Source organism: Fukomys damarensis, unplaced genomic scaffold (genome assembly GCF_012274545.1).
Source record: "Fukomys damarensis isolate Sample0158 unplaced genomic scaffold, DMR_v1.0_HiC HiC_scaffold_21, whole genome shotgun sequence".
Lineage (NCBI taxonomy): Eukaryota > Metazoa > Chordata > Mammalia > Rodentia > Bathyergidae > Fukomys > Fukomys damarensis.
This window is the reverse complement of record NW_022900933.1, coordinates 8,155,414-8,182,796: the sequence shown is the minus strand read 5'-3', so window position 1 is coordinate 8,182,796 and position 27,383 is coordinate 8,155,414. Positions and strand designations below refer to the sequence as shown.

At 37.3% G+C, this 27,383-nt stretch overlaps 1 protein-coding gene across 2 annotated transcripts in view; it reads right to left on the bottom strand.

The window, feature by feature from the left end:
* Positions 1 to 4,382: 4,382 nt before the first annotated feature.
* Positions 4,383 to 27,383, bottom strand: part of Zbtb1 (zinc finger and BTB domain containing 1) — a 23,699-nt gene continuing 698 nt past the window's right edge. Inside the window, exons 1-2 of one of the 2 annotated variants that reach the window (XM_010603024.3) lie at positions 13,593 to 15,883; positions 4,383 to 6,009 (exon numbers count right to left, since the gene is read on the bottom strand). In XM_010603024.3, the coding sequence (XP_010601326.1) occupies positions 5,973 to 6,009; positions 13,593 to 15,487 (1,932 nt within the window). In that variant the 5' untranslated portion in view covers positions 15,488 to 15,883 and the 3' untranslated portion in view covers positions 4,383 to 5,972. Of the gene's footprint in view, positions 6,010 to 13,186; positions 15,884 to 27,383 lie in introns of those variants that run through there. The other variant, XM_010603023.3, reaches the window with a different exon arrangement.

Here is a 27,383-nt window from a genome sequence, read left to right as displayed (position 1 = left end):
TCCCGCCCTGCTCGCGGGGTCGGAGGTCGCGTTCTGCCCGGGAGCGGCCTCCGCGGCGGCGCTCGGGGCACTGGAGCAAGGTCGGGCGGTGGGAAGGAGACCTATTGCTGGGCTGCTGAGGACACTGACTTGTGTCTTCACCGGAGGGGCGAGCCGAGAAGTTACCGCTGCCGGGTTTACAGGTGAGGAGAAAAACAAGGACTGGCGGAGGGTACGACATTTCCAGAGAAGCGAGGCTGAGCCGGGACTGGAGCCTCAGGGCGGGGTGGGTGTGGCCGCCTGAAACTTGGGGGCCCAGAGGGCCTCAAAGGCGAACCCACTCCCACGACACCCACTGTTGGGCATGGAAATCTGAGCTAGCCCAACCTTTTACATTTTTGAGACAGGGTTTTCCAAAATCGCTGCTTGCCCAGGCTGAGCTCAAATTTGTGATCCTCCTGCCTCAGCCTCCACACCTAGCTAGAAAAAGACATTCTTACACACATTGTAGTGTGGGCAAAGATGATGGCAGTATTTGAATTTTGTGTAAATTAGCGACCCTAGAAAGTCAAGACAAGAGTTCAGGACAAGATATTCTCTATGGGTGGGCAGGGTATATTCAGGAGCTTTTTGCGCCCAGGGTTTTCTCCTGAGGCTGTGGGAGGGAAGAACCATCCCTTGAAGTGGGCTAAATATGTGTGTGGACTACATAAAAGTTATTGGAGACAGCGCTAGGGAGGAAGCTACCTGTGTCCAAAAGGTGATGGTGAGAGAATTATGTAATCGGTGAATATCGAAGATTTTATCTAGTCATGTATGTAACCTCGTTTTTAAAAACACACTTGTTATTAATTTATTACTCTCAGTGGTTATATAATGTTGGCTTTTACCGCAAATTCTGTCTGGGAAGCATGGAACAAAAAAGATTTGAATTGGGTAACATTTGAAAACAAGGACAGAACAAAACATCTTTTTGTTTTTTGGTACCGGGAATGGAACTCGGCCTCTGCTTGCCAGGCAGGCTCTGCCACGGGGCTACATTTCCAGCCCCAAACAAAACAATTCTCATGGAAGCTGACATAATTCGTAAAACTGATCTCTTGATTTTTTTTTTCTTGGAAATTCTTGTCATATATGTTTTTTGTTGTTTTTGTTTTGTAACTCTTTAAAATGGAATTGTTACTCATTAATTCCTTGAGATGATAACGGTTTGCAATAGGGGTCCAGCTATACCTGAAAGAACTGTGAGAAGCACCAGTTCTTTGTGTCTCTTGTACTCAGTCAGCCTTTACACACTTAGAGTAAGACACCAAGAAGAGCGAGCAGGCCAAAGTTCTCTCGCACAAACACTAAAATTAGAGCTTCAAAAGAGAAGTTCCTTTGAGAATTAACTATGTCCTACCTTGTGCAGTTATTTGCTAACGAATCTTGAATTCTCACTTATCATACTCATCGTTAACACAGCTTTCTGAAATGACAGGAACTATACCTGCATTTTCATTATCCATACATATTTTTTTTCTGCTCTCTCTTTTCACTTGGTAAATGGGTGTTGTCTTCGTGGCGTCTGGAACTTTTCAAATACAGTATCTGCATTTTGATTTTATAGGAAAGAAATTTCTGTAGTAGAACATTAGCACACAAAATACAACATTAGCACATACTGATTACTCTTGGAATTTTTATATATCCCTTATTTGCATTAATTTCTAAAATCTTATTTTTTATAATTCTGGCTCAGAATTCATTAAAAAAACAACTTATTAAAATGACCAAATAAGAAAATTTATGATCAAATAATATTCATCCATGCCATTCAATAGTGCAATAAAACAAATGATCCCTACCTGTGAGAATATCAAGTAATACAGTCCTTTTGGAAGGCAATATTTTCTCTTCTCTTTAAATATGATCAGACCCTTAATATTAGTCTTGGTAAGGGCTGGAGATTTAGCTCAGTGGTTCCGTCGACTGCCTTGCAAGTGTGAGGACCCAAGTTTGATCCCCGGTACCAACAAAACAAAGCAAAATATTACTCTTGGTGGGACTCACCTTAAGGAAATAATAGAAAATGCAAGTAATATTAATGTTAACAAAAAAAATCCAACAATAAGAGAATGATTATACGTAGTACATGTATATCATAAACCATTATGCAGCTATAGAAATTGTTTCCAAGATTTTTTTTTTGGTACTGGGGATCAGACTCGGGTCCTTGTGCTTGCAAGGCAGGCGGTGGAACTCCTGAGCTAAATCCCTGGCCTATAGTCTTTTAAAATGACAATGTTCAGTAACATTGTCACTAGTCCCATCACTTACATTGAAATTAATACTGATTTTCAACAAGGGAAATCTGTTTGCTAGGTTATAAACTCTGGAATGTTTTAAAAATATTTTTTCCCAGCACTGGGGAGGCTGAGGCAGGAGGATCTCTGTGAGTTTGAGAACAGCCTGGGCTACATAGTGAGTTCCAGGGAAGTCTGCACTACACAGTGAGACCCTGTCTCAAAATAAACAAATAAAATTTAAAATCCAAAGAATGAGGTTTCACACAGATTAAATGGTAGGAAAAAACAAGTGCTTTACCATACATCAAACACTCCTATAAATCCCAACACACAAGAGTTTTCAGAACACATTAGTAATTCACCAGCTCAACATTTGGGGGATATAATAGAGTTTTTTCATGCTGGAGATCTAACCAAAGGCCTCAAGTGTGCACAGAACACACTCTACATTTACATCCCCAGTCCTCTCGGTAGTTATTAAAAATGACTTGAAGTACATTAAATAAAAGTTCACAAATAGTAACTTCATTTTTCTTCTGATAGGAGGAAGAACCTTCACTACCTCTTAGTTTTCTGTGCTGTCACTGCACCAATAAAAAGTTGAAAGAAATTCACATCTGAAAATATCTGGAGCAGAGATACAAAGGTGAATAAGATGAGGGAAATCTAAAACCATGTATGTATCAGGCCTTCCCCGGAGAGACTAACCAAACAAGATTAAATTTCACAGAATTACTAGGAAAGGAATCCTGGAATCCTCTCAGTCACCATCTGGGCACAATCTTCACAAGGGTTGTTAATTGTTTTGAGGATGTAATGGTAACATGAAGAGAAGGTAGGATAGTAACAGCCAGTAATTTGAGCACCTTTCAGCAAACGAGTTCAAGTAATGAGTACATTCAAGATCTTCATAGACCAGGCATGGTATCGCACACCTTTGATCTCAGCACTTGTGAGGCTGAGGCAGAATTACGAGTTCAAGTCCAGCCTGAACTGTATGGTGAGACCCTGTCTCAAAAAACAACAAACGAAATCCTCTATAAGTACTGCCATTTTACAATTATTTGAAAGAGCCCTGTCTTAAATTTTTCAATCAGTAATTTTTACTTCCTCACTGTACTTTTAGTTGATTTTTAAAATAATTATTAATGTTCAGTTGAAACAGAGTTCATTAGTCCTGTTGTATAAAAATACTGATTTTTCAACAAGTGAAATCTATTTGCCAGATTATAAATACTAAGATGTTTCAAAATATTTTATCACTGTATGAAAAAAATCAGCATTTGTTTCTCTGAATTAAAAAACTCACAGTAAAACTGTAGTACATAGCAAGCTGGGACAGCAGTTATTTCATCTGTCATGGAAGGCTAGGAGACCTGAGCCTGGAAGAAGCCTGTATGGAAGGGAAGTGAATCTGTGACAATGGCAGACAACCTGTGCCTACTTCAGTTCTGAGTGCTAACCTTAAGGGCAGATCCTGTGGAATAGTCTGGAACTCCTGGATGGAGCGAGGTGTTCCTGTACATGGAGAGGCAGACTACACATGCCATTATTCTAATATTTACACAATTCCTTAGTGAAAAACAAAATGAATTATACTGGTAATGAACTTATTTCTCTGAATAGAAAATGGTTTATTTTGAGAACAGAACCCTCTGAAAAAACTAAATACTGTATTCGTGGATTTTTATAAATAATTATTTCTTTTTACGAGGAAACCAATTTGTTGTCATCTGTATTTTCCATGATAATGTAGTATTTGTGTAATCATTCTTCTATATGGGAAAAAAGTCAGGATTTGGTTATAAGAATTTTAGCTAATTTTCTTGGTGCACTTCTTAACTATGCAGGAAGGCCATGATTAGCTGTGTCACTTACTCAGTTATTGTAGTAGTCGAGGATGGAAGGAGTTGATAACATTTTAGACTATTTTTTTAAGAGCCAGGTTGAAAATAATACAGTATAAATAAAAGTAATATACAGACAATTTAACTTCTGAACATAGAGGACTTTTTATTAAGTAAAAGCAATGGATTTAAAAATGTAACCAAAGCATGTAATCCAAAAATTCAATTTTATACTAATATACAGAAAATAACATCATTGAGTGCATCTATACCATTTATAATTATTGTGAAATTATTGTAGTTCATTACACTTGCAGTTAAGACAGTCAAAATTTAAGCCATTTTTCTTTAGTAAATTTCTTTCAATAAAAAATTCATCAATCAAAAATTACTTTTTGAGTCATTTCTATATTTATCTGGCAGCTTTAATTACTGGTAATGTGTCTTTTGTTTCTTTTCTTTTTTTTTTTTCTTTAGCTTTCAATTCTAAATGCTTCTTGTTCCCAAAAGACATTATCTAGTATTTTCTAGACTCTAAGACTTTGTTAAACTTATATCTTAAAGCACTTTCATATGTATTTGAACTCTTAATTGAATTTCTCTCCTTTTCCCCATATCTGTTATTCCATTGTAATGAACTTTCTCTGAGTTTCAGCTAGTCTAATTATTAGAATGAATATTCAAGTTACCCTCCAACTTTACAGGTAGGGTTTTTAAGTGACTGACTTTCTGTATATACTATTAAGTACACTTTATGTTAGATCTTTTTGTGAAATGCCTTAGTAAAACATATGCAGAAATAAGCATAAAAATAAAACATTTCTAAAAGTATATAACATCTTGATATTGCACAAAAGACAAAATAATAGGGAATTTGGTACATAGTTAACCAAAGGTAAAATTACAAGTATATTCACAATAAGGAAATAATATGACCATGTCACATCCTTAAGAAATATGTACATGTGTGCATGCGGCAAAGCATTTGTAACCAGGTTAAGACACAAAATATTCAGTTCCTCCATAAGAGGTTTTAAACCATGCCAACCATCAAAGTTTCAACACTTAGTTTAGTTTTATCCTGAAATTTGAAGCTGAGAGTGAGAGTGAGGCTGTATATGTATATTGAGAATAAATGTTTAACAAAAATTCTGCCTTACTAGGTTATATTACTAGGTTCAGAAGAAACTCATGTCTGTGATTTGTGAAAACTTACCACTAACAAAATAATACTACTTTGCTTTTCCTTCCAACAGTCTTAAAAAGGACCTTCTTTAATATGAAGTCAAACGTGAGTGGTATAGTCACAGAAAGGAAGGAGGGCAAATGTTACATCAGTCAATAACTAGACGATCTTGTTAAAATACTGGCCTTAAGTTTTTTTTCCCTGTACCATTGTTTTTAGACTAATCACAGATTTTTGGATGTAACTTCTTAAAATTGCCTAATTTCATAATAAGTAATATGCATTTCATAATAGGTAATGTGCATTTCATAATATATATTTACAGAAGCCTGGCAAGCCCTTTTATTTTAGAAGGGACTCTTGAAGATAATTAGCATAGAAAGTTTCATTTAGCATAGCTGATTTCATGAGTTTTACAGTTACATTTCTTTAGTAAGTTTTTCACAAATGCTAGAAGTCACCATGAATAAATTTTATTATGACAAGGTGATTCCAAAGTGATAATTATTGAGCTTTCTTGGATCTTTGCAACTGGAACTTTTGGGGTTGATGAAGTTTGTCAGGAAGACAGAAAAGATGGTGTCACTTCAGATCTGATATTCTTGGGTCTGCACTTATAGATTATCTGTTGAAGAGTGATTCTTCCCCATGTCCTCTCCAAATTCAGATCTGTCACTTCTCCAGAGGTTTAGAAGGCCCTATTTCACCACTGCCACACAGAAAAAAACAAAACTCAAGAAAAATAGTATTACATGTTAACTGCTCTATGAGATTAAATATCATTTTTAGGTCAGAATTTCTTAGCTTTTGCCACCAGTCCAGACAGAAGAAAAGCAAAAGTGCCTAGAATTTAAATTTAATTACTTCTCAAGTGTAACTCATTGTGCTTCCAAACATATTATTACTAATATAATTCTTTAGCTGCCTTTTCTTTTTATACTCTTGCATGACCTGAACTAGAATGGTTGGGCACATAAATATGTAACATTAAAAAAAGATTGGAGGTCACACATATAGAGCAGGGAGGAAGAGGTTAATGTTTGTCCTTTCAAATAATAGTTCTGTAAAGTATTTAATGGCAAATTTCTGACCAAAACAGATGTAACAAATGTAAAAGTTCCTGTTCTTTTTAGTCTTCAGCCAGTAAGCTAACATTTCTTTCAAATATTAGGTGTTGTATACTCCACAAATGAAAAAAAGAGGCATCTTCCTTCAAATTCCTAGTTTATAATTCTCCTGCCCTAGACAGCCAGAGATTCTGGGTTAGATTTATATTCACTGAAGCAATGTTTTGACATAATGATCCTTATTTTTTTTAAAAAGTTTCTTAAAATGTTTTTCTCCTATCAGCTGTATCAAAAATGAAAATGTGACTTTCACAACTTGTGTATTAGAATTCTTTCATCAAAAACTGAGCTTAACTGATTCTATTGGTTTAGGTAGAATGAAAATTTAACTTTATAGCTTAAGTGGGGGCTTTATAGAATGTATACTTAACTCTTCCTCTCAAATAGGTACTGAATATTATGCAAATTGTCTCATAAAATTAACATTCCTGAGCCAGGCGTGGTGATGTATGCGTGTAATCCCAGTATTTGGGAGGCTGAGGCTGCAGGATCACTGTGAGTGTTCAAGACCAGCCTGGTCTACATAGTGAGTTCCAGGTCAATCTCAACAACATAGTGAGACCCTGTCTCAAACAACAGCAACAAAATTCCTGGCATTGAAATGTATTTTTAATTTGTCATCTTTTGTCTCTAGCCTTTCCTATGATTTCTTAGTATAACATGGGGGGTGGGGGTGGGGTGCTCATCTTTTTGGTTCTAGGCAGCTTTCTCATATGATTTCTTAGTACAATGATGACTAGTACATTGATACATTTGATTTAGAGCCCAGTATGGACTTGTAATCTTCCTCTTTTTTTTTTTTTTTTTAAGGCAGAATCTTGCTTTGTAATGTAGGCTGGCCTTGAGCTCATTATGTAGCCCAGGCTGACCTTGAACTTGTGGCGATCCTCCTGCCTCAGCCTCCTGAGTACTGGTATTACAAGCATGTACCACCACACTCAGCTCATACCATTTTTTTTTCTTAGCAAATTGAGTTCAGATAATGAGAAATTGTAGTGGCTCCCTGATGCTTAGTAATTTATGTGGATTTTGATAGAAAGGAGAATGAGTCTGTCACAATTAATTGATTTTAATGTTCTCTCGAATATAAGGGAACAACTTAAATAGGATTTAAACTGAAATTTCATCTGGTTTTGGTCAGAATATACCTATATGTTACCAAGTAGCATGTCCTTGAGCTTGACAGAAAGCAGTGAAAAGTGGGTTGTTTAAATAATTATATAGGGCTAGGGATTTAGACCAGTGGCAGCATGTCTGCCTTGCAAGCACAAGGTCCTGAGTGTGATCCCTGGTACCAAAAAAACAAAAACAAAAACAAACAAACCTTAAAATTACATAGCTGGAGGTTTAGCTCAGTGGTGCTGTTGCCTGCCTTGTAAGCACAAGGTCCCTAGTTCAGTCCCATGTACCAAAAAAAAAGTATGTAATTACATAGACACTTCACAGAACCTTCCCCGTTCCATTCTATTTTCAGTTGAAAAACATTTGACAGATACTAGCCAAATCATTAAAGTAGTAGGTTTAGCATGGTACGATAGAAGCTATTGTAAAGAATCAGGTAATAAGTGAAAGTTAGAATCAAGCCAGGTGTGTAGTGACACCTGTCACCCCAGCTACTTGGGAGGGGGGCTGAGGCAGGAAGATTCCACATTTGAAGCCCCTTTGGCAACTTAATGAGATCCTGTCTCAAAAAAGGCTGGTGATATAGCTCAGTGATGCAGCTCTTGCCTAGCATGGTCAAGGCATTAGGTACAATTTCCAGAACAGAAGAGAGGAAGAGAAAAAAAAATTAAAATCACATTAGATTGGAGATTGTTTCTTACACCATTACATAACTTCTTTTAAAGGTTGTTGCTAGGTTAGTTATGCAGCTATCATTTTCTGAATTATCTTTTATGAATAAGGCTATGTGTAAATTAACCTAAAAGCAATTTTCTTAAACTACATGTTTCTAGAAAAATCTAAAAGCAAACTTAGATTGCTTTATACAACTTAAAACAATCATAGTATAGTTATGGCTGGAGTGTTTTGTTTATTGGCCAAAGAAATGATGAATTTCTTATCCACATTATCTGTTAAAGCAAAAAGGAAACTGGTTATTCTATCACCTTTCTTTTTCTCGAGAACATTTACTTTCAAATCATCAGAGTTCAACTTATCAGTCTATAACCAATAAAAAGAAATGGAGATTGATGAGATTAAAACACAAAGGACAATAGGGAAAATAAAAGGGGAAAAGCCACAGAAATACGGAAGTTGAATTCAAAGAAATTTTTAATTGAGCACTTACTATAAACCTGAAAAATGGCTGACAATACCACTAAATGTTCTAATTTCAAGTGCTGGAAAGTCAAAATACATTATCAGCATTTAATATTTACTTCTAAAACATTATTCTGAATGACTTATTCAAATAAAGTTTTGTTTGCCACGAACAGCCTCACATTAGGTATCCCCTATCTTATCAGGCACTGCAGATAACAGATGAACAAAGAGGACGGCTTCAAAGGACCTTTTATCATGTGTTCCTATGCTGAAAAGACCTTTCCTTCTCTGCAGAGGGAACATGTAACTTAGTAAGTACAGGGATGCTGGCTAAGTTAGTGGCCCAGGTTCAAATTCCAGGTCTAATATAGTTTGTGTGATTTTAGGAAAAATACTCAAACCCTCTAAACCTCCGTCTCTTATCAGGAAAATTAGTATTATACTTACCTCAAAGGCTGTGAAGGTGAATTAAAACGATGTATGTCAAGTACTTGAATGTACAGTGCCAAATAAATGGATGCTGGGATTGCTAAGTGAGAGCCCTAGTACAGACGGTCTTGGGTTCCCAAATCTGGGATGTAGCTTCAGATTCTTAACCTAATGCGTTCCTGGAATCCACCCCTCGCTTACAATTTACTGCATCTTAGGTACCAAGGACATAGGAAAAACTACAAGGACACATTCCCCTAAGCTTTTTGGTACTCTAATCCAACAAATTCTTCATGCTGGCATTTTATCTCTGGGAAGCCTCTTTATTTTTTGGTATTGGGGATTGAACCCAGGACCTTGCGCTTTCCAGGCAGGCATGGTGCCACTGAGCTAAATCCCAGGCCCAGAGAATCGTTTCTTACAAAGGAGGAAGAGGTGGTGAGGAAAAGTTAAGGAACTGATCAAAGATTAATGGCAAAAAGAAAGTTGTAAATTTTAATTCATGATAAACCCAGTTAAAATGAGATATACAGGGTATTTCTTTATTCTCAACTACAGGTACACATATACACTCAGGGTTTTTTGTTTTCTTTTGGTATTGATTTAGGTTTTTTTTTTTTAACAATGACAAGTTTTATACTTAATTTAAATATTACAACTGTTACATTGGTTCTTTAGTTTCCAGAGATCTATTAAATATGTAAGTTTCTTAAGTGATAGAATATTGTTTAACCACAAAGTTGCCAACCACCACCAGCCTCTCTTCCCACTTTTTAGAATATAAAAGTGATTAAGTATTTAGGCATGCTGGGGATTTAGATCAGAGGTTCTGCCCCCTTGCCTCTTGGGAATGATATTAAATAATTTAGATTGAGGATCTACACATTAATAAAAATAATAAAGCCGGGTGTGGTAGTGCACGCCTGTAATCCCAGCACTTGGGAGGCTGAGGCAGGAGGATCGCTGTGAGTTCAAGACCAGCCTGGGCTACATAGTGAGTTCCAGGTCAGTCTCAACTACATAGTGAGACCCTGTCTCAAAAAACTTTTAAAGATTTTTTAAAAAGTACTTTATTTTCATTCAGTTTTTATACTTTGTTCATATTTTTGCTTTTAACTACAGTAAAATAGCTTAAAGCCTGTAATTTTTCCTTTTAATTAGTATTCTTCTAACTGCCCTAGTAAACTGTCCGTATTGTTTTAGTTTTATAAATAATTCCTCTGAGGGCTGGGGATTTAGCTCAGTGGTTCTGCCACCTGCCTTGCAAGCACAAGGACCTGAGTTCGATCCCCCGTACCAAAATAATTATAATAATTCCTCTGGAGTCCTTTCTTTTTTGTCCATACTCAAACTGTTAGTTTTTATTTTTTGGTACCGGGGATTGAACTCGGGTCCTTGTGCTTGCAAGGCAGGTGACAGCACCACTGAGCTAAATTCCCAGCCCTCAAACTGTTAATTTTTAGTAATTAAAGATTTGCCTCATACTATTTTACTCACATGGGTCATTTGAGTGTTTTAACTTTAAAACTATGAAAAATTACGACAAATTTCTGAGCCCTAATATACTCTTCATTGTGCTTTATAAATCTCTACAATTCTTTTTATTCCTATTTACTAAAAATTATAGACCATCCAAGTTGCACTGTAATTGGCAGCAAAATTGTTAGGCGCCGACTCTGTTCCACCAGGACTTCTTGCTATTTAGAAAAGGGAAGGCTGGGGATGTGGCTCAGTGGTAGAGCACTTGCCTACCATGTCAAAGCACTGCGTTTGCTTCCTTCCCAGTATTGTAAAAAAGGGACAGCAGACAACTTCCAGTCCTTATTCATTCTCTTCAGTCTAGAGGCCACAAAGCAATAGCAAAGGTTAGAGCTCAGCCACTCAACCCCAGGAGAGGAAGGTGAGACAAACTGAGCTCGAGAGGGATATTTTTCACTCACTCCCACCCTGCCAATTTTAGAAGCCAAGTAGCCTTTAAATGAATTTTGCCTTGATAAAGAAAACTGTCTATTCCATTTGAAGAAGTCTATGCTGCCCGGTATCTAATTCCAAAGCAAAAAAGGTGTGTCCCGTGTGATATGAAACAAGGGAGAAAACTCATGAAGTGTGGCTTTGTAAAACATAAACCTCTCAGTCATGTGCAATTACAAATTGTTTATTTCCTTGCTAATTGTTGGTTGTTATTACATGTCCAAACACTAAATTAAACCCACCTTCCTAATACAATAGATAATCCTTTCTTCGAAGAGCGACAGTATTTAGAAAAAGCCCTTTTCTTTAATGGTAGGAAAGCCATTGCAACAGAAACTTTGATGAGGGTAGAAAAAAGTGATCCCAAAATTATGCCAAGATGCTGTATAGTCTGGAAATTTTATTTATCTCTTTATGCTACTTTATACTGGTCTCTGGGTTTGTTAGATAAACTGTTTAACAGGTTTCAGGAAGTACTATACATACATATTATATTTCATTTTAAATTGCATTTCAGATTTAGTACTTGATATACTGTATCCAAGTCTCAGATGAATCACTTTTCCCTTTCTTCTGCTGTTACGTGGCTTTAAAAATTCCTGATTTTTAATTTACCTTTTTATGCCACTCTGCTTCCCATTACTTGAATTCTTCACCTGCTCCTTTGCTATTCCTATCCTTCCTTAACATTTAAGTGTATCTCTACAAATCTCTGTGCTCACACTGTGCTCTGATGCTTTCAACTAAATTAGTACTAGCCAATATGTCTCTCAATTCCCTTGGTAACTTGTTCTTTTATGCAAATTATATACAAATATATGATTTGCATATCTTAAAATCTATGAACAAAAAGAGCGATGCTATTACTGTTTGTAATCACAAAACTGTATTTTTAAATATAGGTTAGTTAAAATCCTTTTCATTATGAGAACGGTGTTACATTACAAGTAATTCACATTAAAAGGCATTCTATTCAGTATATTTATTTATTGATGGGTCAGTTTTGCCAGTGTTTTAATTCACAGGTAATTGATGTAGACCCTATGTCAATAACGACTAACAATACTACTTTAACTGAAAAATGATAAACTGTTTCCATTTGTTACTAGATAATCCTCAAATTTCGTATCCTTTACAGAAATAAAGCATGATAAATTGCAATTTGCCACAACACACTTTCTCCAAATCTTAGTATAAGACACAACACATTTTTGTGCACTCTACTTTTATAGAACCAGATTTATAATTGATTAGATTTATCAATATACATGGCAGCTTTCTCAAATCTCGAAGTACCAAAAGTATGTAATTTTAATGGTGAAAATCACTTTCCTTTAGATATTCCTAGAGAGCTATTAAAATCTATTTATAAACAAAATAATTGATAAACACTTTAGAAATCAGACTATTTTAAATTAAAATATTTTTAATGAATGTCTTTTATTAACTATCATAGTTAAATTTAATATCACAGAACAAAATGGCTTATCCCCACCAACTTCACAAGTGAGGGAAAGTCATTGGGATTTACACTTAATATAAGTTTTAAATGTGATTATTAAATGATAATATTTTATCAATTGTGGGAAATGTTCATTTATAGGAATTTCCTCAGGTCCATCAATCGTTTTAGGCCAAGTTTGAGTCCATGTCAACCTTATAGGTTACATTCAGTGAAACTAACTTGCCTATAAGTTTGTCAATTTAAGAATGAGTTAAGAATATGAGGGAAAATAAGCAGTAGCTAATCCACTGTTCAACTAACTGAAAAAAGACAAAAAAAAAATAAAAAAGCTAAACCTGAACAGGATAATTTCAAATAATAATTTAAAAACAAAAAGGTCAAACTTTAAACAGGAATAGCCAATGCTGCTGACTTATGATTTCACAGGATAACCTTAAGAAAAAAACCAAAAAACAAACAAAAAACCACATAGAAATAGTGAAGTCATCACCTTATTGATAAAAAACTAAAGTTTAATAGTCATTGAAGGGGTAACAGCAACTTATTGTCTACATTTAAAATTAATTTTAAAGAAAACTAGAAACAAAGAATGCTATTAAGAAACAACAAAAATGATAAACATTTAACACCTAAAGTGTACTTAAGTCCTAAATAAAAATATTAAAGATAAAAGGGCTTTGAAATTTTTTCCAACAATTCATCTTATAAAATTGATTTCTAAATAGCTCATATCCTTTTTGCTTTGGTGTTTTGTTCACTATCAACTAGACATTAATACAGTAGAAAATCTCTTAGGTTCTTTTCAAATGCTTGGCATTATAATGTGATCTCATATCTTTCCTCAAATTAAATTTTGCTCCACATATCCCACACGTATACAGATGAACATCCATGTGCTGCTCCAACTGTTCATTATTTGGGAATATCTGAAAGCAGACCTGGCATATAGTCTCACCGGCAGATAAATGAGAAATCATATGCCGTACATGGTCATGTTTTCTGAAGTTTCCTTGATCACAAATGGAACAGACATACCTGGCCATGCCTTTGTGCATATCATTGTGCAGACGCAACTGACGTTCTCTTAAAAACTGCTTCCCACATGTCTGACAAACAAACTGTTTTTCCTTAGTATGAACAGTATAGTGTTCTCTTAAATGACACCGCTGATAAAATCCTTTCCCACACAGATTACAGAAATGCTTTCGCCTGTGATCTCTTTCGTTTTCTTCCATCATGGCACTCTTAAACATATCTTGATCTAGGCAGCTAGACATATGTTCAACCACTAAATTTTCAGTTTCAAAACGCTGGCCACAATTAGGACATCGAAAAGGACAGGCAGAATGTTTAAATAACTGCTTTTTTTGGATACTGTTTATTTGGTAATGACTGTCCCTAAAATCATCCAGCATTTCAACAAACATATCTCTTATTTCAGACTGTTCATCAGGGTTTTCTTCCATGTCCATCTTCTCCTCGGTATTTCCCAGCCCATTCATTGTCAGATCTTGGGGCTCTCCACACCTCTGTGCGTGTTCCTGAAGCTGTCGACCCTTGACAAGGATCTGTCCACATTTACCGCATGCACAGATGTTCTCGATGTGTTTGGCTAGGTAATGAGAAGACAGGTCCTCCTCTGTTATTGTGAGTCCACACAGCTCACAAGAGGCATTTTCACTATCCTCCTGTACCGGACTGCTGTTGTTAGGGGGCCTCAGATTTTCTAAAGTACCTCTTTCATCAGAATTTATTGACATCCGAGGTTTTAGAGTTTTCCTACCACTTTTTTTAATGCCAACATCTTCTTCAACATAGTATCTGTAAAATGGCTCTTCGGGTTCATCTTCTAATTCATCGTTATCAGTGGATTCGTTGCAGTCTTTGTCAGTAACTTTAATAATATTAAAATCTTTAAGCTCATCTGTAGGAATATCTTCAGGCTCCATCTTAATGATGATTCTCTTCCTCTCTGCAGCCCTGCTTTTTTCTTCACCAGCTAGTTCAGACTCCACTGTGCTTTTTCTGCTTCCAGTGGTTGAAGCAGAATCATCAGGAGCCTGGCTTGTGTCTCCTCTGTATTTGTCTGCCTGTGCAGAAAATGTTTTAGATGAATCCTTTTCACCAAATTCAGCTTTGATGTTACTGTCTTTTGCATCTCGAATATCTACTATTCGGTGGTAAGATCTTGTGTTTTGGTATGAATGTCTATTAGTACAGGTCAGTACATGTTCATCTAATAATTTTTCACAGCTAAAGCCAAATCCACAGCTGTCACAAGTAAAACTCCGTCCAAAGCGTCGTGACACCCTTTCTTTTGGAGCAGATAATTTGGACACAGAACTTTTTTTGCATACATCAAATAGTGGTTCAGGAAAATTACTTAATTGTAAAGATTCTTCATCTGGCTCTCTATTATGAGGTGTGTTTACTGTTGAACTTGGCTCTGCACACCACCTGTTGGCTTCACTGCCATTTCTAGCCACGGTGTCTTCATACATTCTTACTCCAAATATCATTTTGGTATTCTGTTTGCTAGAAGCAGAAGAGGAACATTTTGAACTAGAACAGTCTGCATCTTGTATGTCTTCTAAGCAGTCAGGAACATTGTACAGCTGTAGGTAGTTCATTGCCACTTTAAACTGCTCAAAACTGGAGGGAGCTGTCATGATTTTTCCTAAATACATAAACTGCAGAATGAGATCAAAACACTCAGCACTGATTTTCATGTTGCTGAGATTCAGTTGTGCAGTACTATGCTGATGGTTCATGAAAAACATTCTAAAATAAGAGCTGCAGGCAGCTAGAACAGCTTTGTGTGCTTGGAAGTAAATGTCATCAATTGCAATGCAACAGTCACAGAGGAAACCCCATTCTCTTTGGTTGTTTAGCTGCTGCAGGACATAGCTGCTATGGCTGGGCTTTGCCATCTTCTAGTAGAGACCTATGGAAAACAAATATTCAAGTCAGAGAAGATTAAAAAAGCACTAGAAAAACACTAATTTTTATCATGACTTTTGACTTGTGTTAACTTTGCAATCAAGATTATCAACAGCTTTCCACTGTTAATATAGTAAAGCTCAGTAATATATACCTGATTCGTTTATTAAAACTTAAAAGATGGAGTTGGGGATGTAGCTCAGCAGTACTGTGCCTGCCGGGCAAACACAAGATCCTGAGTTCAATTCCTATACTCACCCCCCCAAACAGAAGATACTCATTTATCCAGGTTTCTCATATTAAATAAAGGCACCCCAAGCAACAACTTTAACTGTGGTTTTATTATGACTCTAAGGGGGAAAATGATATTAATTAAAAATATTTAAAGGATATGTATATATATGTGTGTATATATATGTATATATATATGTGTGTGTGTGCATATATATATATATATATATATATATATTGTTTTTGTAATGGGGATCAAACCTCAAGTCCTTGCACTTGCAAGGCAGGTGTTAGAACCACTGAGCAAAATCCCTGGGCCCAGCAATGAAATAAAATAGCAACCTAAAGTTAATAACTAGATTGTAGAGAACATTAAGGAACTATTGCTCATTTCTAAAGTGTGACTTGATTATGAAAAGTCTTCATATGCTTACGGAAATATTTATAGATAAAATTATATATTTGAGATATTCTTCAAAATAAGAGGTGGATATGGGTGCTATAGATGATATAAGATTGACTGTTTATAACTACTGAAGATAAGCAGAATTGTTTTTATGTATGTTTGAAATTTTCCATAGAAAAAGTTTTATTTTAAAAAAACCCCTTACTAAATCATGTGGACATTACATCAAACAGGTATGGTGAATGTTTTCTCCTTTTCTTAAATTAATTCTGTAGAGTCAGAATAACCTCGTCATTGCTCAATATGCATTTTATGGTATAAAGAAGCAATAAATTTACTCGGGAATGAGGTGCCTATACTTAGATTGTAAATTTTTCTTTTCTTTTAAAAAAGTATGCAAAAGTAACACATACTTATTGCAAAAACACAAGTAGTACACAGACTAAAAACATCTCAGGTTACATACCTCTTCCCAGAAGAAATCCCTCCAAATATTCTGGATTATATACCTTCACATCTGTTTACTTGCATACATAGACAGCATACTGAGTACTTAGTATATGCCAGGAACATAGTTGTGCTTTTAAATCTGAAGAGTATACTACACATGCCATTCTGCAACTAGTTTTCTAAATTTAACATGGGTAGACATTGTATTTTTAGTGTAGGGAGTCAACGTTAGATAAAGAGAGGGAAATATTAAAATCGCCAGAAGTTTGCAGCAGCACATGCCAGTAGGCCAGTATTTTGGTTGGCGGCTGAGGGAAGATCACAAATTTAAGCCCAGACAGGGTAATTCAACAACTTAACAAGAAACTGTCTCAAAAAAAAAGAGCTGGGAGAGCTCAGTGCAAAGGCCCAAGGTTCAATCACCAAAACTGCAAAAATAATTAAGAAATACACTAGAAATCTTATCACAAAGCCAAAATAAGATTCAATTTTAGCCTCAAATTGTAATCTGTATATATAAAGCTTTAGAATCTATCTTCTACTGAAAAGTCAGTTCCTCTCTATACAATTTTACTGAACTTAATTATATCTGCTACCTTCTTAAAATAGCAACAACTGTGCCTTCTGGAAGCCAAATCAAATGTTTCAAGTAGGTAAAATATTTCCAACATTTGTAAATTGCTTTACCCGAACTACGAGGAATCAGTTTTACCATGTGCCAAAATACAAAAGCAGTAGAACACTGATGTGTTACTTATAATTTTAGTGCCTGGCAATAAGGGAATTTTATAGTAAACTAGGGTAAACCTACTCTCTAGAATTCACTCTTTCAAAATTCACCGACTTTTAAAAATTGTATTTATGAGTGAAAACAACAGAACAAAGTGGGAAATAGTTTCAGGATGTAGAATCAAAAGGAGATAGAAAATTGTATTACAATTAGAATTATGCAAAACAAAATCAAACAATAATACTACCTTATTCAGAAGCTAAAATATTACACAAAAAGGTAGACCCAAGCTAATTTTTAGTAGGGTGGGTTTTCTAGGCCTGTAATAATTTTCTTGGGGTACGGTACCAGGGATCAAACTCAGGACCTTGCACTTGTGAGGCAGGCACAGTGCCACTGAGCTAAATCCCCAGCCCCTGTAATAATTTTTGAAGGATTCAGAAACCTTGAATAAAAAATAAAGTGGTAGAATAATAAGCACCCCCCCAAAAAAAGCTTCTAATAATGAATTGTTCAAAGCAAATGTCTGGAGGATAAGGTTGCATATGAAAGCAGGGATAGAATGTTGTTGAGGACAGTTCAGAACAGTAAGAGCACAGGCCTTGGGTCAGACAGACCTGGACTCCAATCTGGCTTTGCCACTTCTGCAACTTGCTTTTTTCCTTGTTGACCCTGACTGTCAAGGTGGGGGTAATAATAACACATCAAACATGAGAACTCACAGAGACAATGTGTAAAATGTTTAGTGCTTGGCTTGTAATAATTTATGGTCACAATTACTGCAACAGTAATGCTTATTTAAGCACCAGGAAGTAAATATAAGTTTATGTAAGAGTCCATTAGAAAGCCAGTAATCTGTGTAACTTTCAGGTATTAAATAGTCCATGCTTGAAATAATGACATAAAGAGATTAAAGGTTCCAAGAACCCTTATCTAAATAGACGTAGTTTTATGGCCATTAACCCAATTTAATACAACTACCTAGAAGACCAATTATACTGACACATCTGAAGCTATACTCACTAATCCATTAAATTACATTCATTTATTCAATGACTATTTATTGAGTACGTTTGGAATACTAGGCACCAAGTAAGTACTAAGCACTGTCAATAGCACAAGTATCCCATCACTTCAAGGATACATCATTGAGAATTTAGTTTTTCTTGATTAGAGATTTCATTCAGCATGTACTCAGTCAACTGGTCACTCTGTTGAAGACCTCACACTGTAAAGGAGAGGCGGGCTCCAGGTGCCCCTGGGTGTGGCTCCTACCACTTCCACAAGCTATCTGCTTTGCTACGTGGATGCTCTTCAGAGCTGGGTGTTGAACAAGGGCCATGTAACAGTCAATGCTAACCATATGCAGTAGCTTCCAGATCAGTGATGATGAACCTTTTAGAGCTTTCAATGATACAAACAGCCTACTGCAGCCCATGAGCTATAGGTTCACCACCACTGTCTAGGTTGACCTACCTTTACAGTTAAAGTAACATTACTATGCACCTGTCCAAATTCTGGGTGAAACTGATTTTAGCTAGAGCAACTTTTAGCAGCAATAACTCACTAAGTGCAGCCAGGTGTAATGTTGTACACCTATAATCCCAGCACTCAGGAGGCTGGGGCAGGAGGATCCCTGAGAGTTTGAGATCAGCCTGACCTACAAAGCAAGACCCTGTTTTAAAACAAAACAAAAACACAGGGCTGGGGATTTAGCTCAGTGGTGCCACCATCTACCTCACAAGCACAAGGTCCTGAGCTCAATCCCCCAGTAACAACAACAACAAAAGAAACAAAACAAAAAACAAAAGCTTTTAAGACTTAATATGCCTGAGGCAGGCATGGTGACCCATGCCAGAAATCCCAGCACTCAGGAGGCTGAGACAGGAGGATCATCATGAGTTCAGGCTAGCCTCGGCTACTTAGTGAGTTGAAGGCCAGCCTGGACTACACAGTGAGATCTTTTCTCAAAAACAAAACAAAACAAAAACAAAAAGGTGGGAGTAGTAGAAGGGAAAAGAGACCTAAATGCCCGTGTGACTTCTTTTAGCTTATCTCTTGAAGATAATTTTTGCACTGAAATTTATAATTCATTCATTTGGGGCAGGGGTGCTGAGGACTGAAAGCGCCTCACACATGCTAGACACTCTACCACCGAGGTACATATCCAGCACTGCACTCATTTTCTACTAAACAATAATTTCACCCAAATTCCAGTTTGCTTTTCTTCATTTTTTTTGGCATCCTTAGTAATGCTCAAAAAAGAGTGAATTTTATGTTACCATAAAGCAATTTCACAATGAATTATGTTTCTTTTCATTTTTTGGTACCGGGGATCGAACTCTGGCTCTTGTGCTTGTGAGGCAGGCAGCAGAACCACTGAGCCAAATCCTTGGCCCTATATGTTACAGTAAAGAAATTTTCACAATAAAAGTCTGCTTGTATTTGGGATGCTCATTTTTGTGACTGAAATCTGGGATTGCTTCTGTCTGTGTTGCTGGCTTCATCATAGAAGAACATGTTTATTACAGCTGGAAGTCAAGGGATGGGGCAAAGGGCAGAGCCTTCAAGTGTGACTCAAAGACAATACCCTTTACATGGAGACCGTTTCTCTAAGGCACAGGACCAAATAAACAAACAAAAAAACAAATGAGTTAGATGAGCCAAAAGTTTTACACTGAATTTTGAATGTTTTACTTTGAAAAAGCTTATTAGCTCACCTCAAGTTCAAAACCAGCTGCCACACACATTAAGCATATTAATTTAGGCAGTCAGATTTGTAATGGTTAGAGGAGTATTTCCTAGAAGAAAGCAACCACTAGGGCCCTGAGCAATGTATCAGAATATAGCTAACTGTGTTAAAGTAGGTTCTGGGACTGACTACAGAGCAAGGCCTCCTATCTACCTAGACAGCACTAACCACTTCCTTGGTGCTGTGCAGTGTGGCCTTCTGCAGAGAACACTCACCAGGACTGCACATGGGTCTTTAATAAGAGGTTTATAGGGACAGAGTGCTGCTGCTTAAGTGATTGCTCCTATCTGAATAATAGGTATAATGTGGTTTTATCTCCACGTCCATGTAGTCATACTTACCAGATGTGTTCCCTAAGTTATTCTGTATAAACCGTTTCAGCACATTTCTCAGACATGGCAAGATTTCACACAATTTCCCCCATGGCATCTCTCTTAAATTGGAAAAAGTGTTGCTGGAAGTTTCTTTTGCTCCAGCCTTAGTCAAATGCCAAGTTAAGGGGCCATATTACCTCTGAGTCTCAAAGAGGATTCAAGGACAGGCTGAGCATCTCTAATCTGAAAATCAAAATCCTACTTTCTGAATGCCAACATACAACAAAAACGATAAAAAAATTCCAAAATCCAGGAAAACTGTTAGAAATCTGAAACACGTCTGGTCCAGAGCAGTTTAGATAAAGGATACTGAACTTATAAATACATTCATTCCCTTTGTCTTATGTGACTGAGTGCGTGGATTTAACTGGAGGACTATAGATTATCTTTTTTTTGTTTTGTTTTGTATTTTTGGTACCGGGGATTGAACTTGGGTCCTTGCGCTTGCAAGGCAGGCCACTGAACTGCTGAGCTAAATCCCCAGCTCTAGATTATCTTTTTTAAAAACCAGAATGTAATGAAAGGATTCCCTCATTTTAAAATTAGAGTATCAATTCATTGAACAGCCACCATGTTCCTAACACTGGATAAAGCAATGAGGTGCAGAAAGATGGTGTACAGGAAAGCTAATTATATATGAGGGATTAAATTTGAAACCAAAATGCAATCTGAGAAAAATTAAGTGCTAAATTACACTGAATAAAGTACAGAAAAAGTCCGAAGATGAAAAGCATGAATTATCCCAGAAGAATAAGCTTTAGGGATGTAGGAGCTTAGTGAAGCCTTGAATGAACAGGATTGAAAAACCAGAAAGCACAGGGAAAGACATTTCAGGTATCTGTACAGGTATGTATGTAAATAACTGAAGAATCTGTACAACAGCTTGGCTGGAGATGTAATGAAAGGAAATGAAGACTTACTTTATTAAACTGATGGTGACGGTTATGCACTATTAATGTGACTCACACTTGTTAAGTCTTACTATAATATCAGGCTCTATTCTAGGCAGATGTGCATGCTACTCGGCCTAGGGTATTTGATTATAGCAATGAAAAACTGACCAAGACTGAGTATGGTCTTGAAGACTTTGCCACCTATAAAAATATCCCATCAGGACTTGGGGATATAAATCAGTGGCAGAGCACTTGCCTAGCATGTGAAAGGCTAGGTTCAATCCCCAGTGACTCAAAAAACAAATGCAGGTTGGTAGTATTTTTTTCTTTAAATGTCATTTTCCTGGATATACAGTCCAAACAATAAAGTGATTAAACCCGTTAGGTTTTCTCCTTGAAACTTTCTGAAATAACCAGAGAGCCTCCTAAAGAAAAAAGGTTTTACTTTAAGCCATTGAAATGTCAGGCATGATCAAGTTTAGAAAATTTTATTCACTATTTAGATCAAGCATTCTGGCTGGTTGTAAGGTCCAAATTCAGTACTTAGTACAGGAAGTTCTGAAATTATAATTGGGTCATATATGTATTTCAAAACTTATTTTTAAGTTATTTGGAACCTGAAACACATTATTTCCATAGAAACAATGCTATAAATGGCGGCTCAGTTTCGTGCTCACACCCTGATTCTTTTAAAGCCATAATACAGCTGTGTGAATGCCAACAATGCTGCAGTATCACTTGCATCATCAGCACTGCGACTTGAGGAGTGTGGTACAGTACGGCCTACTGTACTGAACCCACGAGGACAGGGTGAGGCTTACTGGTCTCTGTGTTCCCTGTGTTTAGCACACTCTTCCCACACACTTGGCATTTAATACTTGCTTGTCAAATCAAGAATTAAAAAACAGCCTGGGAAGCAGGCACAACTAGATTTGAATGCCACTTCTACCACTTATGCAGCTACGAGGAAACTTCTCTAATTCTGCTTTTCTCAACTATAAAATACAGATAATCATACTCTTCAAAGGACCTTTGTATAGATGCCTTTTTTTTTTGGTTTTTTGAGACAGGGTCTCACTATGTAGTTGAGACTGCTCTGGAACTCACTGTGTAGACCAGGCTGGTCTTGAACACAGCGTTCCTCCTGCCTCAGCCTCCTGAGTGCTGGGATTATAGGCGTGCGCCACCACGCCCAGCTTGTACAGATGCTTTTAAATAAAGCATGATCCAATTTTTATAAAGTCATTGCTGTAAACATAGTATAGAATTTTATGAAATTATAAAGTTTAACCCACTGTTTTATAGACCAGAAAGTAAACTGAAGTGTTCAGAGGTTAAGTACTCAGTCACACAGTTTTAATGGGTCTCATGATTCAACACTGGTCTCCTCAATCCTGTTTCGGGCTCTTCATATATTCTTACTGCTCTCATTCGTAGCACCCTCTGTCTATTTTGCCCTCTACATCAATTATGTTGTGCTGAAATGCTGGAGCTGGTCAAATCTAAAGAGATTGTTTTTCCTTGGCTGGGCTTATGTCATATGCCTGTAAGATCCCAGCACTCTGAGAGGCTGAGGCAGGAGGACAAGTCTGAGAATAGTTTGGGCAACTTAGTGAGACCTTGTCTTAGAAAGGGATGGGGGTGTAGCTCAGTGTGAAGGCCATGGGCTCAATCCCCAGTACTGCAAAAATGACAATAACAACAATAATAATACTACTAAAAATAACAGAAAACGTCCTCAGACTGTAATGCTTTTGAAAACTGTTGGCTGGTTATTTTTCTGTCTCCTTATCAAGACAACAGTTGTCACTTCTAAAATGGGTGCCAATCTCTCATGCCCACCATTTCAGTCTCTTATGGCCTGTGAAACTAGACAGACTCATTGAACTCAACCTCTAACACTTTAATTTTCTGTGAGGACCTGGGGAAGTGCTCTGTGAGTACGAAAAGGTTCCACTTCTGGAACTTCGTTGACAGGCAATCCAATTCCTGCTTCTCTTGCTCCATTCCAGGGCACAGGCTAGCTAAGACTGCTAAGTAACTCGCAGCCCAACTGCATTATGCTCTGTGAAGTGAACGAGTGAATTCATCCACACAGAAGGCAGAGAAAACCTAACGGCTTTTGGAATATTTTCTTTCCTTCCCAGAGTACAGATGGTTAATCCAGGATGACGGCTACATTTTCATGTTCAATCTAATGAGACCTCACAACCCTGTGACCACCAGAGAGCACTGTGTAAACAGCTGGCTCCTCTCAGCTTTTAAAAGTGCCCTCACCAGGAAGTCCCTTTCTGCACATGGCATTTGTACTCTCAGGGTTCATTTTCTAGGACTTCTGTCTATACCGAAGTATTCACTCTTTTTGTTCTCAGACCTTGTCTGGGGCCCAAGTAAAACTGTTCCTCCCTCTACATTCTGTCTCAGCTGCCACCACTACAAACCATTCAGGTTACCTGGGTGTCACTGGAACTTCTCCCTCATAAACAACTTGCCTTACCAAGTTTCCTACTTGAACTTCCCAAATGTCTCATTTCTTCCTCTATTATCAATCCCAAGTTATTACAACAAGCTCCTTAACTGCTCCCTTTAACCCGCCCTTCACTTAGATGATGCACAAAGAACAAAAACTAAGATCCTACCAAGGGTAGAGGGGGTGGAGGGCAGAGGTATGGGGAAAAAAATAAGAACCAAGATACATCACGTAAAGATACAAGATCCCAATGATCAATGTAACTGTACTGTATACCTAAAAAGTACCAATAAACTTTAATGGGGGAAGAGATCCTGTCATTTTCTTGTCATGGTTTCCCTCTCATATATGCTCAAACTAAGGTGTAACTTGTTAGCATGTGAAGCCCTCTCTGCCCACCCAGCTACTCCGGTTTGGCTACTTCATACTTCAACCTTTATGTTCAAACAACACAGAACTTGCTAGCCAACCCCCAGTCCTCCCTTACCCCACATAGCCTCATAGATTTTTTGTTTTGTATTGAGGATTTAATTCAGGACCTTGCAATTGTGAGGCAGGTGGCAGAGCACTGAGATAAATCCCTGACACACATGTATTTTTTTATTCTTAAGTTTTACTCATGCTGATTGGTTTTTTGAACCTCCCGTGCATCATTTAAGAATCCCTTATTACCTCCTCCTAAGTGTACTGTAACAACTTCCTCTTCCAATATTTTGTATTTCTGTGTATTACGTCCTTATTTTACATGTGCCCTCTACTGTAATAATCAGAACAGAAATATTGAGTAGGCATCAGCGCGGACTAACCGGAATGCCTGAGCTCCGCCACCTAGGTGAATGACCTTGAATGGGTTGTTTAACCAATTTATGCCTTCAATATTCTCACATTAAGAAAGGACAATATCTTTCCTAGCTACTGTTGCGCGCAGTGTCTGTCACAAATAGTAACTGGCTACACTTTATCTGGGTGTTGGTCTCCCTCAGTACATTTTGAGCAGCTGGAAGGCAAAGGCTTTAGCTTATTCTCTCTACCATAATGAGAGGAATCTTCCAGTTTCCTTCTTTCAGCAGATCTTACACATTAAAAAAAAAAAATTGTATTGTTTCAATTGTGGCTCCAGTAATTTAAAAACTTCTAACCAAAATCTTAAAAATTCATATCCTTATCTAATTACAATTCAAACAAATGAAACCAAAAGTATCATTAAAAAATGTTCTAAGCTTAAACCTATTAAGATTTCCCCTTTTCCTTCATCCCCACAGTGAAAACCTTCCTTTCCCACATGCTATTCCCTTGGCGTAGAACCTCTTCCACGTCCATCTTACTCTTCTGAGTCCTTCTGACCCCAGGGTAAGGCAGATGCCCAGCTTCTGCACTACCCAAACAGCTTACACATGCCACTGTAGGGTGACACAGAATGTAGCATCCAAACTGGGATGCGGTCTGTATGCCTCTGCACTTAAGGCAGGTGTTGTAATTACTAGACTCAGCTGCCTTAGGTCCTTGAGATCAAGGCATGGTCTTAGTCATGAGGGTGAACTCTGAGCTTCTAAAATGTTGCCTCACATTTAGTTGACATTTGATGTTTCTGATGAATAAATGTACAAGTAGGTAAGTTTTATTTTGCTTTTTATTTTTGCTTATTTGTCCAGCAAGTAAAATGTGCTTGACATTTTACAGAGCATTTTTCATACATTATACAACTGAGTCTCACAAACCACACTGAGATAGGAATTTTTATTAGCCTCACTTTGTGAATGGAAAAAACATGACCAGTGGTTGATTTACCCCAAATTGCTCATCTTGTAAGCAGAAGCTGGGGCTCATTTGATTCGAAGCTCTAAGTTTCAGTCTTTGTAAACCAGAATACTGAAGCTTTTATTACTTTAGAACTTCTAAGCCTCAGGAGTCTCCCTCTTTCCATTAATCTGAAAGCACTGTATTGCCCCATCGTGCAAACAGGCAGGATGCGGTGCCCCATCCTGATCTCCCTATCTGCTGACTTCCACAGCCCACAGAACATGCCCACCCCCAATACTAGAGATTTAAAGTGGGGATGGAGCACTTAGTTACCTCTAAAAAACGGTAACGTATCTCACACGCCCAACTACCAAAAAAATCAGGTTGGTAATTTAATTCTTTAACTTTAACATTCTGAAAATTTAAATTTACAGAGTTGTGTTAAAAAAATACCCATCTCCAATACCCTCAAGCAACCACGCTGTGATTAAATAGAAATTCTAAGTACTGTTTCAGCACTTTGTTTTTCCAAACATCAACTTTTTCATAACACACACTTGAATACAACAGGCTAAGGAATAAGTGATTGTGTACTCTGAGTGTAAGGGCTCTTGTGGTTAATAGTCAAAGGACCAGGGCCAGGGAGGTAGCTCAGTGGCACTGTGCCTGCCTGGCAAGCACAAGGTCCTGAGTTTGATCCCTGAAATCCCCCCACAGAAAGACCATACATACCAAAATATAAGTGCAGTTAGAATCCACCTTAAGCATAAGCTAAAATGCCAATTATGAATGGCATTCAGGCCTCAGTCCCTGCTACCCCTCCCACTATCAGTCCTCCTCAAGCCACATCTGAAAGCAGCGGACACCACCATCCTTCACTAGAAAGACCCTTTCCTATAATTTCCTTTGCATGTTTGGCATGCACCCTGTTTGTGATAAACGATCAGGAGTCCCTACCATCCAGTCAGCACAGGGATATTTTGGCAGCAGTCTTCGTGGCAAGTACCGTATATCCACTCATACTCGACTGTGAATTAGGAAATTCTCCTCACATGAGGGTTTTTATTGTTGTTTTAATAAGTCTGACAGGTCAGCGTGGATACCAACAATACCAAAGTGTGAGAACTAGCCCACCAACATTCACTTCATGAGGTCAAACCCGAAATAGTAGCTTTGATGTATTTAAACTCTCATGCCTACTTCAACACAGAATTTAAAGTCGGCTCAAAATCGCCCTTTCCCTCCACCTGACAATGCTCACCAATCTCAGTAGTGGACAGAAAACATGAGCCCAGGAGTCCTGACAGACTGTACCTAGGTAGAGAGAGGCACACACAGCAGCCCAGCTATGGTTGCCTTCCCGTTTCTAAATCAAGGACCTGACTGCTCACAGAGATTATTTCTGAGGACGAGGAGTCAAAATGACTTTCATTTTTGTATTTTATATATTCCCCTATGGACTGAATTTTTTACAAAGAGCATGGGCTTTATAATTTTTAAAAAGTACTCTCAGAAAAAAAAACATGAATAACTTTTAATTTGGTTCAAATGAGAATATAAAAAAAAATTACAAAGCAATTCCACTATTTTATCGTGAGATACTAGCAGAAGAAAATATCAGGAGAGAACACTCTACAGAGACCAAAGTGGTCTCTCAAGCAGATGTTTCTCTCTTTTTTTTGTTTTGTTTTGTTTTGTTTTTTTGGTACCGGGGATTGAACTCGGGTTCTTGTGCCTGCACAAGCGGCGGAACCACTGGGCTAAATCCCTGGCCCCAGATGTTTCTCAAATATACCTCAAAAAAAAAAAAAAAAAAAAAAATGAATTTTTAAAAAACAAA